Below are 16,002 nucleotides of genomic sequence, written 5' to 3'. Positions count from 1 at the left end.
GGCCGCGACCAGCGGGCGCAGCCATATTGGGAAGGTCAGTGCTTGCGCCGCGCCTCGCCTCACCTCGAGGGCGGGGCCGAGCATCCCGCGCCGCCGCCATGTTGGGCGCCGCGTGCGTGCGTGTGCAAGGCGGGGCGGCTGCGTCGCGAGAGCCCCACAAACATGGCCGCTGCCCCCCACTCAGGTTCCCCCCCCCCCGCGGGCCGTCCTCTGCCTCCTCCTCGGGCTCCATTTCACACCCAACCCGGGGCTCCCTCCCTTTTTGCCACCGTCACTTTTATTGTACCCCAGCAGCAGGGGCCGGCGAGGGGTTCCCCCCGGGCCCCCCCAGTCCCACCAGTCTCTCGCTGGCCTCCCAGAGCGCCCGGGCCAGCCGGTCATCGCGGGCCGGCGGCCACGGTTCCTGCAGACGGCAGTCGGCGAAGTAGCGTCCGCTGAAACGCTCGAGGCCCTCCTGCGTGGCGCAGTGGAGGGAGGTCTGGGCGCCTTCGGCCGCGTCGAGGAAGAAGAGCCAGGCCAGCGGCAGGAAGAGCGGCTTCAGCCAGAGCGGCGTGTGGCGGAAGAGCTCCGTGTTGACGAACCCTGGGGCGAGGGGAAGCGGCCGTGGCGCATCCCGGCTCCCGGCGGGGAAGGGCCCACGCGGGAGCCGGTTCTGCTGCGAGAAACGGAAGCGGCCGCGCCAGGGTGGCCTTTGCACGGGCAGCTCTGCCGCGGCCTTCCCCGGGGGGTGCTGCCCGTGCCCCATCTGGCCTCGCAATGGTGGCGCGCGGCTCAATGGTGCACGGTGCTCCATGCAAAAAAGTATGCTCTGTGCGAGGGTGCGCTGCGCAAAGGGACGCTTCGTGCAAAGGGACACAACGTGCACAGGGACGCTGTGCAAAGGGATGCTCCTGCAAAGGGACGCCCCACGCAAAGGGATGTTTCGTGCAAAGGGCGCGCTCGCGAAAAGGGCATCGCGCAAAGGGACGCCGTGCAAAGGTTGCGCCGTGCTCCGTGCAAAGGGAGACGCCATGCAGAGGACACTCTGCGCGAGGGGATGCTCCACGTGCAGGAATTCTCTGTGCAAGGGCTGCACCGTGCAAAAAGCGCACCGTGCAAAAAGCACACCGTGCAAAGGCAGCCCTGTGCGAAGCCCGCACCACGCAGAGCCCGCCCTGCACGAAGGGACACCCCGTGCAAAGAACACCCCACGCAAATGCTGATGCTGAGCCCACCCCCGTCCCACCGGCCCCAGCTCCGGGTTGCAGAGCCGGGTCCCTACCTGGGTGCACGGCGTAGCACGTCACCTGGGTGCCCTGCAAGCGCGTGGCCAGCTCGCGGGCGTGCAGCATGTTGGCCAGCTTGCTGTCGCAGTAGTCCTGGAAAGTCGACAACAGCCCGGAGGGTGGCCGGCCCAGGGTGTCGGGGCGCAGGCGGCCGGCGCAGTGGGCGCGGGAGGCGACGATGACCACACGGCTGGGTGCGCAGCTCTGCAGCCGCTCCAGCAGCAGCTGGGTGAGTAGGAAATGGCCAAGGTGGTTCACCTGGAAGGGGAGGCTGAAACCATCCTCCGTCGTGCCCCCGGCGCTCACCCCTGCAAAGGAGGCGATGGCAACCCACGGTGGGTGATCCGGGGGTGCAAGGGAAGGGGGACGGGGGTCCTGGCGCTCACCGGCATTGTTGATGAGGAGGTGCAGGTGGGGTTCCTGGCGCAGGAAGGCAGTGGCGAAGGCTCGCACCGAGCGCAGGCTGGCCAGGTCCAGCTGCATGAAGAGCACCTCTGCGTTCCCCGTCTCCTGCAGGCACGGCGCAGGCTGGGACAGGGCTGGGGTGGACTGGGGTGGGGGGCACCCTGCCTTGGGGTGTGGGGGTGCTGGATCTGGCCGAGGGTAGAGGGGATGCTCTGGGGACTGGATCTGGCCCAGGGTGAGGGGGGGGGAGCTGCAGTGGGCTGGGGGTGGTGGTGATGGGGGGGTGCCCCGTGCTGGGGCTGGGGCTGTCCACGCAGCCCCCGTGGTACAGGGTGCTGGTGTCTTGGGGTGCTTGGGGGTGTCCCTGGGGTGTGCCATGTGGGTCTGCTGGGGGTCCCCTGAGGGTGCCCATGTGATGTCCAGGGATGTCCCATGGGGGTGTCCCTGGGGTGTGCCATGTGGGTCTCCCGGGTGTCTCCTGGGGGTGCCCATGTGATGCCCAGGGACGTCTCCTGGGGGTGACATGTGGGTCTCCTGGGGGTGCCCAAGGGTGTCCTGGGGGTCCCCTGAGGGTGCCCATGTGATGTCCATGGATGTCCCATGGTGTGCCCAGGGGAGTCCTGGGGGTCCCCTGAGGGCGCCCACAGGGGTCTCCTGGGGGTTGTCCCCGGGGTGTGCCACGGGGGTCTCCTCGGGGTGCCCACGGGGGTGTCCTGGGGCTGCCCATATGATACCCAGGGCTGTCCCACGGGAGCGCCCGGCGTCACCCAAGGTTGCCCCCCGAGGGTACCCGGGGACGTCCCACGGGGCTGTCCCGGGAGGAGGGGGGGTGTGTGTGCCGCTGCCGCTGCCCTCACCGTGCGGATGCGGCGGGCGGCGGCCTCCCCCCGCGGGGCGTTGCGGGTGGCCAGGACGACGCGGGCCCCGCAGCGGGCCAGCTCCAGCGCCGTGGCCGCCCCGATGCCGCTGCTTCCCCCTGCGGAGCGGGAACAGAGCGCGTAACGGTGAGCGCGGGGCCGGGCCCTTCCTTCCTCCCTCCCTTCTTTCCTTCCTTCCTCCCTCCCCTCCTTCCTTCCTTCCCGGGGCCGTTCGTTCCCGGCGCTCACCGGTGACGATGGCGGTGCGGCCGCGGAGCTCGGGGCGGGCGCGGAGCGGCGGGGAGCGGCGCAGCCCGTGGCGGAGCAGCGTGTAGAGGGCCAGCAGCAACCCGGCACCCAGCAGCGTCCACCCCATCCCGCCGCCGTTTTACCGGGTACTACGACCACCGCCGCCGCCTCGGTGTCCCGCCCCGCCCCGGCAACCGGCCTCCGCCTCCCCCGGGGCGGGAGGAAGGACGGAGGGCAGGGGCCGAGGCGGGTTCTTTCGCAAGGGAAGCATGGGGTTATCAGGACAGAGCGCAGCGCCCGGGTTTGCAAAAAAAAAAAAAAAACAACCAAAAAACACCCAGCCTTTTTCTGCGGGATGAGATGGATTCGTGCGGCCCCGGGTGGGAGCAGAGGTGAGACGGGGAGAGGACGAGGCCGCCTGCCTGCAAACCTCAAGCTGCCTCCTCTGCTGCAAACCCTGAGCAGTGAGAGGCGGCTGCTGCACAGCACGATGCCCTAAGGGAGAGGGCAAGGGGTGCACGCTGTCACCCCTAGAGCCAGACCCCACCTCTCTTGCCCAGAGAGGTGGTAGATGCTCCATCCCTGGAAATACTCAAGGTCAGGTTGGACCTGATCGAGTTGAAGATGTCCCTGCTCACTGCAGATGACCTGCGAAGGTCCCCTTCCGACCCAAACTGTTCTACTACCTTCCGGTCCCCATCCTGGACCACCAGCATCATCCCACATCCCCGCGCAGGATGCGCCAGGCTGCTGCCACCTCGGCACGGCCCCTTCCCGCAGCTGGGGGCTCCTCTTCTGCAGTCAGACACTCTGGGGAAGGTCCAGGTTGTGGTGACAAGAGTTAAGACAGACAGTCAGAAAACAGAATGTGAAGTATTTTTTTTTTATATACAGAATACAGGAAAGTTTCTGTAAAGTCTAAAACGTTACAATTACTATGTACAGTGGAACTAGCTGTTCTGCTGCGGGGAGGTGGCATATAAACAAAAGAGACAGACAGGTTACGACAAACGATCTGCTACAATAGACAATTTGAGGAACGTCATACCACATGTAGCACTGTACACAGCTTTAAAACATTGAAAAATGCCATCACTGATGTATTTACACAGAATCCAACACTTTTCCTTATTTGAAATAAAAATAGGATGGACACCAGGAAAAGAACTCATTTCTCACTGCCCATAATACACAGTAGCTACTTGTAGTGCAACCATAGCAGGAAGGGATGGAAAAAATAACTGTGGGAAGAAGAGCGCTTCTTTACATTAAATAAAACAATGATATTGTATAGATTTGCTGTATGAAAACTGTATTTCTCTTTTAATATAAAACTATTGTCACTGGCACAAAATAGAACAAGTTTCTGATTATTTTACAACTGCATGGGAACTATCTGTCAGAGAGAGTCCTCGAGTCAGACAGCGGTCGCCCCTCGCTCTGACACGTCCTGCTCTCACTGCAGTTTTCCTTTTAAAATGAAATGTATAGTACAAATATATGTGCAAATGCCCCTAAAACTTGAGCAAAAAAGAAAAATTAAAAAAAGTTAAACGTTCTTCATTTCATGCAAACGGCGTGTGAACAGTCTCTGGGCCGACACAGAAAATCCCACCTCGGTTTGTACATTTTTGCATTGCAAGAGTCTGAGGGTGTTTTCTTTACTCCAAAGCTCTCTTCCTAAAATTCCTAGGGAACTGAGTTGGACCGCAGCACGGGCACCTGGTGGGGTTTCAGAGAAAGCTTCTCCTCCAAGTCCATGTCTTGTACTAAGGCAGTGTCCCCCTTGGGCTGTTTGGTCGCAAATTCGGTAATGCTGAAAACAAACTGCAGGCAGCCCAGCTTGATGTAACTGCCATGGTGGAGCAGGGCTGTCCCCTCCCAGCCAGCCCCGCTGCCCCCTATTAAGCTGGAGCTGCTGGCTTTGCAGTTACAGGGTTTCCGATGCTGCCCTTGTGCCTGCGAATTCATCACAGCAGCTTCTTCATGCAGCTCCTCTTCTTGTTTTCTGCTTTTATGTCGTTCTGGAAAATTAAAAACACACATAAGATTCGGGCAGGCCAGCGGCAGCTTGTTTTCATCAACAGGGGCTACTGCTGAGGTGCCTCAGGGGTAAGATCCTCCAGCCACGAGGCATTTCAGTTGTCTGCAGTGAGCGGCTGATAAAAGGGAAACAGGATCGGCAGCCAAACAAAAAAAAAAAAAAAAAAAAAAAAAAGAGGAAACCAATCAGGTGCAGAGCAGGAGTAAGCCATGCAGGGATGGGATGCCTGTAGCACAGCCCAGATAGCTTGCTTACAGCGTGGGAGGGGAGGACGTGCATGGGAAAACTCCTCAGTCCAGCTCTGAACTGGAGTTCATCAGCCAGAGCTGACATCAGGCACGGACCTGGAGCTTGGTTAACTCCAGCACCAGAGGCAGGAGTTACTAGGGGTTAACAGCAGAGCACTCTGCAGGCTGAGGCACTCCCTAGGCCTGCAGAGGAAGGTCTTGTGTAACCCAGGCTGAGGCCAGTGGAGAGCCTCCCCTTTTTGCAAGGGGTGCACCAACAAGGAATCGATTTGCACCCGCTCCTGTCCCCCTCTAATAGCTCCCTGTGGTGTTACGTGGGGCTGGTGCTGTCTCAACACTCACTTATCACACTCTGCACTTTGGCAACAATACTGCTGGGAGGAGTGGGAGTCATCTTCTCCGAGAAGTCACACGAATACAGAACGTTGTCCACGGTCGTCCCATGCTCACTGTAGTTCAACAGCTCATAATGTTTCGTATTCTGAAAAAAAAGGGAAGAGGAGGGAATCAAGACATCGCATCAGAAGGGCTTCTGCCCGTATATCTCTTTGGAGCACTCCACTGTCAATGGTTAAATAAGAGCAGTTAAACATCCTCCAGCTTCAGAGACCACCAACCTGACCCTCGTGCATGGCTCATGCTTACAGAAGAGCTGGCTTTCCCCAGCAAGAGCTGCTTCCCGGCAGGAAAGGAGGGCCAAAGCAGCTTTGAAAAGAAGCAGGTTTTACCTACTGCACTTGGACTGACAGATCTTTTGGGAACAGGGATTCAAGCTGATTCTCACAAAGCGAGCACACCATTTTAACACTAGATGCAAACTTGGCCCAAGACCTGCGCCTAGCAGGGAAAAGGTGTGCTTTGGAAAGTAGACACAAGATGGCAAGAGGGATGCCAGCGCGCTGCAGCAGCCACAAGGTAAGAGACAGTCTGGGATTTACAGGCCTTTTGCAGACGCTGAAATGCCAAGAGACATTACCGTGACACAAAGCATTACACAAGCAGCGTCACACTCAACTGAGCTTTGCAGAAGATGTTGACAGAGTGAAGGAGACTTCAGGTTAGCTCACGGGAATCATCTGAGGGCTGAAGACCTTGTCCCCCAGGGACTAGAGAGCATTAATCAAGTTACAAAAATTCCCCATGCACAGGGGAGTAAGTTTTCAAGTAACATGCTAGACTGCAGAAACCAAGGCCAAGCCTCAGCTGCCCATGGCCAGAAGCAGAAACAGCAGACAGAGCTAAGGAGGGGGAATTCTCCCTCTAGAGTGACCACAGCTGCAGGAGGCCTGCTGGAGTATGGAAGAAGTTCAGTGCCTAGAGTCTGATTTAGCATTGACCACTGTGAAGAGATGCTTCAACACAGATTTAAGGTCTGGGTCCCATTACCAAGTGTGTTCTGTAGCTTGTAGTGCACTGGAGGAATGGCTAAAGCTGGCTCTGGGTTAATCCTGGATCCTGCTCAATAGCTGGTTGACAAATGGTGATATAAAAGACTATCTTGCTTCAAAGACTGTTTCCATGCTAAGAGATATCCCCAGCAGTGCTTTTATGGGCAGACCTGCCAGTCTATTTACTTCAAGAACAAACTTATCTCTGGACTGTAGTTAAGGAGCAACTGTAGACCTGTGTTTATGCTGAGAGCTTAACTGAAATTTTAGCTACATAAATAATTTATACAGAGTACTGCAGATGGCACGAACGCTTTGCACCACCATCACACCTGAAAGCAAGAGACTCAGAGCAGTTCCCTGTTTTGTTCCAGCTGAGGTTCGATGTTGACATGTAAAGTTTAGCTTTTATTAACAACGCAGCTGGATCAAAAAGTATCGAACCGTTTCTACGACTTTTTCTTTCCCCAGACACCAGCAGTGACAGTGCTTACTTGTGGTCAATCTTTGTCCACAAGCAGTTAGCTCAGAGAAATCATGCTGGCAGAGCTCTGTGCTTCAGAAAAGGGTTTGACAGAAAACGCTGACGCAGCCTTCAGTGGAGTGAAACCATTCACAGCCCTGGCTCTTACTTTGTAGTCCACAAAGGAGCACCACACAAAGACAACCTGCTGCCTGCATCTCCAGCTCCCACTGCCATGCATGCCAAATAATAAAAATTAAGAAAAAAAAAAAAACCCAAACAAAAAACAAAACCCAAACCACCACCCCCCCCCAAACCCAAAACACTCAGGCACTCACCTCATCATAGAATATGCAGGCATGTTTGCCAGACACATAGTTACAGTGACCATAGCTTGTAAGGCACACATCCATATCAGCTCCTGTCAATGGGGAGGACAAAACAGGCTCAGTTCATTTCAGAAAAAACTGTCAGGCAGCAGAGAACAACAGACAGAATTAAACTTCAATTAGCAAAACAACAGGGGAGCAACTGCCTTTGTTCAAGCTCCCAGGACTGCATGAATAATGCTGTGATAAGCCACTGAACAAAGTTTCAGCGGGGGAAGGGAAGGCTAGCAGCTCCACGAAGGTTGAAGAGCATTTCACAGTTGCTGGGTCTATCCAGAGCACCAGAAGAATCTGGCAGAAAGAAATGAAACCTGCAAGCAAACTGTAACTCTCCTCTCCCTCAGTAAGGCATTAAATCTACAGGACAGCCATTTCGCTAATTTTGATACCAGCCAGGTTACAAAGGTGCAACCCCTCAAAGACTCAAGCTGACGGGGAATTTCCACATTTCTTGGTAGCGAAGAATCCCAGTACAAGCAGCCACAATGCGTCTGTTTTCTTTGATACCCGCTTGGCAAACACTTAGGGAGGGCCAGGGAGAACCACCCTGATTCTGAAAGGTCAGGGCAGAAAAAGCTACTCACCTGTCCCAATGTAGAGGGTTCGATAGCACATATTGACTGCACCCCCTAAGCCCATGAGAGGATAGAACACCGCCCGGGCTTGTACTTCCTTTCTTTGCGCTGCAAGATAAAAAGAAATTACTTGAACAATGTTATCAGCTACGAAGGCTGCTTGACCCCAGTGCCCACAGAGCTACCCTCCAGAAAGCACAGATCCTAGGGAGGATGCAGTCAGCTTTGGCCTCAGCTCCAATTCCCAACCTCCTAGGAATGTTTGTGCGTTAAACATCTTTTTGCCAGTTGTCAGAGAAAATTGCTCTCTCCAGTAACCCACACAAGCCATGCAATTGGGGGAGTTTTAATACTGAGTGTGCACAATGGAGCCACACTGAGGAAAACACAAGCCTCCTACCACTAGCTTCTTTCTTAATCTCTTCCACTTTGGGTAATAAAAGAGCTGAGTCTTGCTGTCAAAGTGCCACTTAAAAAAAATTGGTGCTGGTGAATGTTACCAACTTAACAACTGCAATTTCACTTTTAGTGAAGCTGCAGGAAAACCAAACCGGTGGAACAGGGCTTGTCCAGGGACCAACCCAGCTCCCAGGACAGGATGATTTATCAAGTGGACTCCTTTACCCTCAGGTCAGTCCCTACGGCACACTGGACAACGGCTACTCCAGGGCTGAGCCTCCAGAGCAGCTCCCTAGCAGCCAAGTCCAAATCACACATTCTCACGTGCCCACATTAACTGGACAGAAAACCATCTCCTGTGGAACAGGTTTCAAACTCTGGACCACACAGGCCTAGCTAGGATTTCCACAGCTGTCTTTTGAAAATAAGCTGCTTAAATGCAGAGTTTAGGCCCCTCCTGGTACCACATCTGCATGACAGTTTTACAGCAGGAGTGTGAAATCAAAGAACAGAACATGAGGATTACGAGGGACTGTTTGCAGAGTCACCTACATCAAGAACATTGGCCACACTGAGTGGCATCACTGGACGTGCAGCACTCAACGCAACTGAAACGTGCAGGTTCCCACCTCTGCCCAGCTGCCCGGCACAAGTCCTTTCAGCTGTTTGGCTCTGCTTGCTCAACGGGGCTCACTAAAGGCTTTGGATCTAATATTTCATCAGCAATGCTAAACAGTCAGCTGGATGCATCATTCCTGCCCAAAAAGGGTGATGGGTTAAAACAGCATCAATCTGCCTTTTGAAAGGCAGACTGCTGAAGAATTTCCAGAACTCGTCTGTTACAAGCAGCACAGGAACGCAGCTCATGTCACAGCCTGGTGCTGTGTCCTACAGCAGTGTTCAAAAGAAGATTGACAAAGCATTTAGAGAATGCTGTGATGCTACAGCAGCAAGCAAGCAGGCAAGCATGGAGTTTCAGAAGAAGGTTACTGACAGCTAGCAGACTTCCAAAGATCTTATCTTAGATATTTACCCCCAGGCTTAGCGAAGGAGGAGCAGACAACTGCTCCCACAACAAGGCTGTCCAGCTAGTGCTTGAAAGCAGATTAAATGGCCTGGCTGCATGCGGAGGAACATGAAGCCATGCTCCCCCTGAAGCTTTAGGTGTTAGCATGCCAATACCAGTGACCATAAACAAGGCCCATGCTGAACTCAGGAATCTGGAGATTTCCAACAGAAGCGCAAGTTGTTTTTCATTATTTGCATTAGTTGCATTTAGTATTTCAGCTTGACGGTGACATTATTCTGAACAGGCAATGACAACGTCACACATATATTCTGTGCCCCAGTTCCTCCTGTTCATTTGCTTGTGTCACAAGCAACTTCTCCAGAAAGAGAGAGCAGGAATTCACATACTTCTCTTGCCCATCTCAAAGGGGAGGGGAAAAAACAAAAGCAGCTGAACCTTCCCATCTCTTGCTAATTCTAAGATGAATAAAACACAACTTCACTAAAGATTTCCAGCAGAAAATCAGAAGTTACTGAAGGTGTTTTCATTGCCATAATTTGTAAATAATTAAGTAGAGGGACCTGAAGGAGTTTCTGGCCAGTGGGTATCCAGAGTGGGGGGATGAGAGGAAAGAAACGTGAAAGGCAGCATCAGACAGATACCAGAAGAAGAGGGAGATCTCCTTCAAAGAACAGGCAAGGGAGTGCCAAAAAGCTATGGCTCAACACAAACCAACTATTCTAGGGCTGCTCTTACCTTCAATGTGGTTTCCCACAGGAGATTGCTGATGGGAACTGACACTGCTCGCTAGAGACTGAGCTTTGGAAGGAAAGAGCTGATGTATTCTCTGCAAGGCCAGAAACTTGATCACCTGCTCATCCAGCATATTTATCTCAATCTCTGTTAATAAACAAAAAGCAATTAGTAAGTTATTCATGGAAAGGGTGCAATCTGAGCTGCAGTGGATTTAACTGTCCCACTTTCAAACTTGCCATTTGCTTCAACAGCAAAGACTTGACAAATTTTGCAGTATCAAGAATCTTACATATAGGTGATCTATTACTTCATATCATCTCCCATGAGCAGCATGCGAGGAGAGTGCCAGCGATGGCCAGAGAGCTACAACTGAGGCAGCAAGCAGAAGTTTAGGGGAACAAGGACTGATTAAAGTTGAAAATCTGCTGGTTTGGCTCAGAGTCAACAGGTCTGCAGAGGCAGACATCATGCCCCTTTGGGTAGCAGGTTGGGTCCTTCTTGTGAAGCTCCATTACCTAGTTTGAAAGTCTAACCCTACATTACAGAGGAAAGCTGTAACCACCTTTGAAGCTGCTACAGGCTCATTCTTGAGTCACGCGCTTTCGTAGCAGGGTCAATTAAACCAAGCAGGGCAATTCAGACAATATTATTAACGAGCTTTAAAGCAGATCTGTTGCTGATAGCTTTTAAGTGTTTGTATTTGTAAAGCCCTACAGAGGTCTGCTTTCTGGCAGCAAGCAGGCTGGCTAACCTCTTCTTCCAAGAGCTTTCTCCACATCAACAACATTTAAAAGGGCAAGCAGAAGCAGCAGAGCTGTAACAGCCTTTCCCCAATAGCAGAGAGGTAGCCTGGGCAGGCTGAGCAGTCGGGCTTCACCCAGGAAAAGAGGGTCACACAGGCAACACCAGAAAGGCTGTTCTTCAGATGTAGAAGTCATCTCTGGCAACAGCCTTGCTATGCTACTGATGACTGCTGTTCAGCAATCTCCTCCTCCTGAAGTCACTCCACTAAGGTCTGGCATTTCTTGCCAAGCGCAACAAAAGGAAAATAAAAAATGGGCCTGTCTAGGAGAAGACTGACAGAAGCAGAAATAAATCAGAAAATTAACTAATCCGTTACAGCATCACCACTCAGGTGACTGCTCGACTACAAGATCTATTGTTGCTGGACTTTACGCCCATCGGGAGCAGCTCTGGATTGCAGCTAGCACCACAACATGGCAGGGCTGCAGGTTTGTGCATGTGAATTCCACCTGGAAAGCAGCCCATGATCATTCCCCAGAAAAGCTTCAGGCAGAAACACTTCATTGGCCTTGCTGCCTTGGCAACATTACAAGTAGGGAAGCATGTGACATATTTAAGGTAATGTATACCCAGCCCTGCCCTCACCTGACTGCAACCCTTCTTTATCTCTGGAACTTTTCCTTAAGCAGAGACAGAATGCTTTAGGGAAGCAAAACACACAGGGCTAGTAGAGACTGATAATGAACTAAATACTCACCGCCATCCATAAATGCTTTCAGGGAACTGGTGAGGTCCAACATAGCTGCAGAGTTTGAAGTGAGTGATGAGGGTAGAGTTAAAGCGCTTCCTATGGATAAGGTGCTGGGACTGACCTTACCATCTAGAGAGAAAGATGGTGCAGAGAAGATATGTCACTGTGACGTTCGTGAGACATGCACCCAGCCCTCAGGCGGCACTTTGCTTCCAAGCTGCTCAGAATGATTAATTTTGCTCATAGTCATGCTTCGAAAAAGGCCTGAACTAGAGGCCATTAGCTTTCTTCTCACAGAAGGACTAGTGTGTGCCTTCAACACAGAGCCAACTGCCGGCTTCTGCCTCTCACCTCCAGTTGTCGGAGGAATTCTGGACCTATACATTTAAGCTCCTACTCCCTGTTCGAAGCAGCAGCAGTGATGGGCTGTAAGCGATGTCCTACACAGACTGGAAAGATGAGCACCAAGTCCCCAGGAGCTTGAAGAGCTTGCTAAACCTAGAGACATTTGTGAAGTAGCTTGTACTTTTTATGCATGTTCAGACCTAGACAATTGCCACATTTTTATTTCTGCACGATTATAAAGTCTGGGGTGTACTTCACTGCCCAGTAAGAATTTGACAGTCATAAGCAGATTTTATTATTTACAAAATAAAATCCTACTGCTTTGGCAGTGACCATGCAAGCTGAAAGAGGCAATGGCAAATGCCAGGAAACAAAATCCCTTTAATGCATTGTTGATACCAGATCTTCTTGAGTTGGTTTGCTTAAAAGTAGAACTACTATATGCCTGAAATTTATGGCAATAAAAAGGACATGAATTATGTGTATTTTTGTACTTGGCAAGAGAATTTGCACACTGTAATTTAAGATTTGTTATAAATATATACAAGTATCATGTTAGATGGAACATCTAAATATTTACACCTTTCCCAAGAGACACTGCACCAAAATGATGCTTTAATATGCATTTTGTAGAATGCAAGCTTTGCACCAAAAGCAATTATTTAACATCTTAAGTAACTGCAAAATTATGTAGAGTTTGTAGTGCTCTTCAAACCACAAGCAAGAAGTTTTCTATAGTATGGTCTCATTTCCACTACCAAAACTTCTCCCAGCCTTGCATTTCTAAGCAGGGCATGGTCAAACTAGCAGCCTTGGAGTAACCAAGTTTGTTCAGCAATAAGCAAGGAGGCCAAGTACTCTGAGGACTGCTTCCAAACATGAGGTAAAGCTCAGAAGTTATTCATTAAGGAATTTTAACAAGAACAATAAAAAGATGTTGCCTCTGTTGCTTGCAATCACCAGATCTGAGCCACTCTACACAAGCCTGCCACAGAGCAGCTAGGAACTGCAAGAGAAGTGACAGACAGCTCGTCGCGTGCTTTTCAGCAACTGCTTCAACCCAACCTGCACAAAGGGTTTACTAGTTTTGAGTGTTGAGCTGGTGTGGGGGAAGGGAAGAGAAGAAGAATGCTTTAAGTGAAAGCTTATTCTAGCAGAATTTGAGTTATGGGCAGTTACTCTGACTTCAACATCTTTGACTTGCTATTTTTATACTGAAGAATGGGTATATACACTTTAACAGCAAGTTTTTTGCGTACAACTCAGGACAGAGATGGTACATCCAAGTCCATAACTACCCCGTATTAACAGACCAGCAGATACTAAACAGACTACGGGTTCCCAAGTCCGTGTTTCTCTAACATCAAGGCTGTGCAGCTGAAGACTTCAAACACGTCTGTACTAGGGGACACAACCACCGCCAGAACTGTTACCGTGTACAGAGATCATAGGATCAGATGCCAGACAGCTGCTCTTGTGAGAAGGACTACCTTGCAATCAAACTAGTGCTTTAAAACAAATCGGTAGTTTTAAAGCAGCACTGGAGTGGCCAGTTGTTGAAACAGTGAGACAGCAGCCAACTGATTTAAAACCACTGTTGCTTTCCAGAATTAAACTGATCTATTATCCTGCTTCTCAGGACAGAGTTCCCCTCTCAGGTATAAGCAGCCAGCAAAAATACATCCTGTGGCTCCCACGGAGGGACCTAAGACAGAGGAGACTTGAGAAACTTCTCGCAGCTCTCCACAGAAAGCCCAGTTCCCAGTTAGATGAGGGCATACTGCTAAACCCTTGAGGTTCAGAATAACATTTAGCCCAAACACTCTCTTAGCCCTGGGGGCTGAGATCAGCTGTTTGGCACGTACCTGAAGGTGGTGCTGGTGAACAGAATCTGTTTGTGGACCCAACAGCAGAGATCCCATCTCCAGCAGCCTGTGGAGGGGTGAGAGCCCTCGTGGCAGTCAGAGGGGAGCCCACAGATCGCAGGTCTGCTGTCAGCGGCGGTCCTATCTGTGTCTGCACATTCTTCTTTTGCAAAGTGCTGGTGGTCTCCAGGCTGGCACAGGAGCTCGATATGGACGTAGGCATACTTGTGACCGGCACAGAACCCCTTTGTGCACAAGAAACGGGTCCTGCTACGTTCTCTGTTTTGACAATGGTTCCAATGGTGTGATTCAGAAGTCCGCAAGTTGCTGGGGGCGTGAGGGGCCGAGGCCACGTTTGCCGATGAGACAAAACAGGTATTGTGTTACCAGACCCGATTAGCCTCTGGGAGTCAGTCAACTGTGCTGAAGATTCAGATGAAACGCCATAGAAATGAGGACCATTTACTTTAATGTCAGAGGCTGTCGGCCCATTCGAAGTCCCGCAAGAAGACACCTTCTTGGATTTATCTATACAAGAGCTGCAGTTGACATCTTCCTGTGATAAAGTCTGCTGGGATTGCGAGGAGCTCAAGGAATTCTGGGTGGTAATCCCTGAGGTGCAGGATGACATGGAATAGAGGGAAGGTGTGGGTGCCTTGTCAGCTGCCTGGTAAGGGTTGGCGAGTGAGCCGTCTGCCACAATAACAGGCTTAATATCAGCCTTCTCTGTTTGTTCAGAGTCCCAAAGCAAAGTCATCTGCTTAGCAGATAAATGTTTCAATATGCTGCACTGGAGCGCAACAACACTACAGAGCCACTGGGAGGAAGAAAAAAGTCCACGTTAGCTCCACAGACAGTGCTCCAAACCTTAACAGTTACTCCATCGTTCACCCAGCTCGAAGAAATTCAGCTGCCTCACTGTGCTGCTGACTGCTCTGATGCAGCCTGAAACTACAGCATCTGCTCTGATGCTCATCTACATCAGGAGAAAATTTTGTCCAGAGGTGCAAAAGCACAACCGGAATTACGTGCTGTTTATCTCCGTGCTGGGGATAGTACAGAGAGGAGCTGAGATTAAAGGAGGGAGAAGGCAGAAGATGCACTTCCTCACCCCCAAACTCTTCCCTCTCTTCACCTGTTAAGTGTTGCAACTCTTCAGCTAGTTACAAACACATCTTTCACTACTACGGGCTTCTATCCAAACACAATCCTCCAACTTACTGCGTAGCATGCTGATCTACCTCACGCTATAGGGAGTCACCTGACAAAGCTGGGGTGAAGAGCACCTTTCCTTTTACACAAGGTAGAGGAAGACCAAAAGATTTATTCGAAGTTTTAAGCTCCATGGTGAATGTGCACCTGCCACATAGAAGAATCCCGCCTGACTAACAGAAGGACTTGACTACACCACTGATTGCAAAGCAACATGCCTTTGCGTTGTGCAATCTGGCAAGAAGTTTCATACAAGATTTAAACATTCGTTTGACCTTGATTTAAAAGTCCAATTCTATCAGCAATAAAAAGCAGCCCAGAAATGTGACGTTACCATACAAATAAACGTGTCAGAGAGCAGCGTTACATAATCAAAGTGGAAAGTATTTCCCCTCTGCCAGGAAATAAAAATGACATCTAGACAGAAAGCCCTCCACTCCACTCTTAAGGCCAGAAGCCTATTTCACCACTTCCCTGAAGTATCAAATGAGGAGTTTTACATTTCACCTGGAAAGCCAGAATGAAGTTTTAATGGGCAAGGGTGTCAGAGACAAGACAAGCTATCACCTTCAGACATGATTTTGAGACTGGTTTCCTAGACAACTGCTCTGATCATGACTGAAATGGAAGAGATTTTTGTACCAAAGCAACTACAGACATAGAGTCCAAGCATTTGACTTCATTTACCTCCTGTTGTTCTGTCTGGCTGGCTAAGTGCTCAGTGTTCAAAAGGTGCTTCTGCAAGGGTTCCTCAGGGATCCCGTTACAGATCAGCTCGCCATCTCTAATTGCTGCAGGCGCAAGTAACGGGGGTGGAAGCCGATATTGGGACTTTATAGCATCAGGAACCTACATTGTAGAGAAAGAAGATCACACATGAGAACAATTACTCAAGAATGACTAGTTAAACAAAGTGCCTAACCAGCACTATGCTTCGTGTTTGCTGCTTTCTGACCCAAAGGAACCCCGCAGACAATACATTAGAAGTTTCAAGGACCGAGTGCTTTAAATTGATGCAGCTAGGCTGAAATTAATAGG

General features: G+C 51.0%; 2 protein-coding genes across 10 annotated transcripts in view; both read right to left on the bottom strand.

The window, feature by feature from the left end:
• Positions 1-255: 255 nt before the first annotated feature.
• On the bottom strand, positions 256-2,949 carry DHRS13 (dehydrogenase/reductase 13). 3 transcript variants are annotated; one of them, XM_052804469.1, is made up of 5 exons: positions 2,777-2,949; positions 2,528-2,646; positions 1,652-1,775; positions 1,262-1,573; positions 256-582 (listed from the first exon to the last, which is right to left on the bottom strand). In XM_052804469.1, the coding sequence occupies exons 1-5, from the start codon at positions 2,901-2,903 to the stop codon at positions 278-280; spliced, it is 987 nt and encodes a 328-aa protein (XP_052660429.1). In that variant the 5' UTR covers positions 2,904-2,949; the 3' UTR covers positions 256-277. The 3 variants fall into 3 exon arrangements, with proteins under 3 accessions (XP_052660429.1, XP_052660428.1, XP_052660427.1); XM_052804468.1 differs by having other exon boundaries at positions 256-655; positions 1,262-1,775; XM_052804467.1 differs by having other exon boundaries at positions 1,262-1,775.
• Positions 2,950-3,645: 696 nt separating this feature from the next.
• The window catches only part of PHF12 (PHD finger protein 12), a 33,202-nt gene continuing 20,845 nt past the window's right edge, over positions 3,646-16,002 (bottom strand). For 6 of the 7 annotated variants that reach the window (XM_052804450.1, XM_052804452.1, XM_052804455.1 and 3 more), the window contains 8 exons: positions 15,652-15,813; positions 13,753-14,569; positions 11,549-11,671; positions 10,048-10,191; positions 7,893-7,991; positions 7,258-7,340; positions 5,411-5,549; positions 3,646-4,800 (listed from right to left, as the gene is read on the bottom strand). In XM_052804450.1, the coding sequence (XP_052660410.1) occupies positions 4,466-4,800; positions 5,411-5,549; positions 7,258-7,340; positions 7,893-7,991; positions 10,048-10,191; positions 11,549-11,671; positions 13,753-14,569; positions 15,652-15,813 (1,902 nt within the window). In that variant the 3' untranslated portion in view covers positions 3,646-4,465. Of the gene's footprint in view, positions 4,801-5,410; positions 5,550-7,257; positions 7,341-7,892; positions 7,992-8,090; positions 9,038-10,047; positions 10,192-11,548; positions 11,672-13,752; positions 14,570-15,651; positions 15,814-16,002 lie in introns of those variants that run through there. The other variant, XM_052804456.1, reaches the window with a different exon arrangement.

This window comes from Harpia harpyja, chromosome 12, assembly GCF_026419915.1.
Source record: "Harpia harpyja isolate bHarHar1 chromosome 12, bHarHar1 primary haplotype, whole genome shotgun sequence".
In the NCBI taxonomy this organism is placed as follows: Eukaryota; Metazoa; Chordata; class Aves; order Accipitriformes; family Accipitridae; genus Harpia; species Harpia harpyja.
The sequence above is the reverse complement of the archived record's forward strand: the minus strand, read 5'-3'. Positions and strand labels throughout refer to the sequence as shown.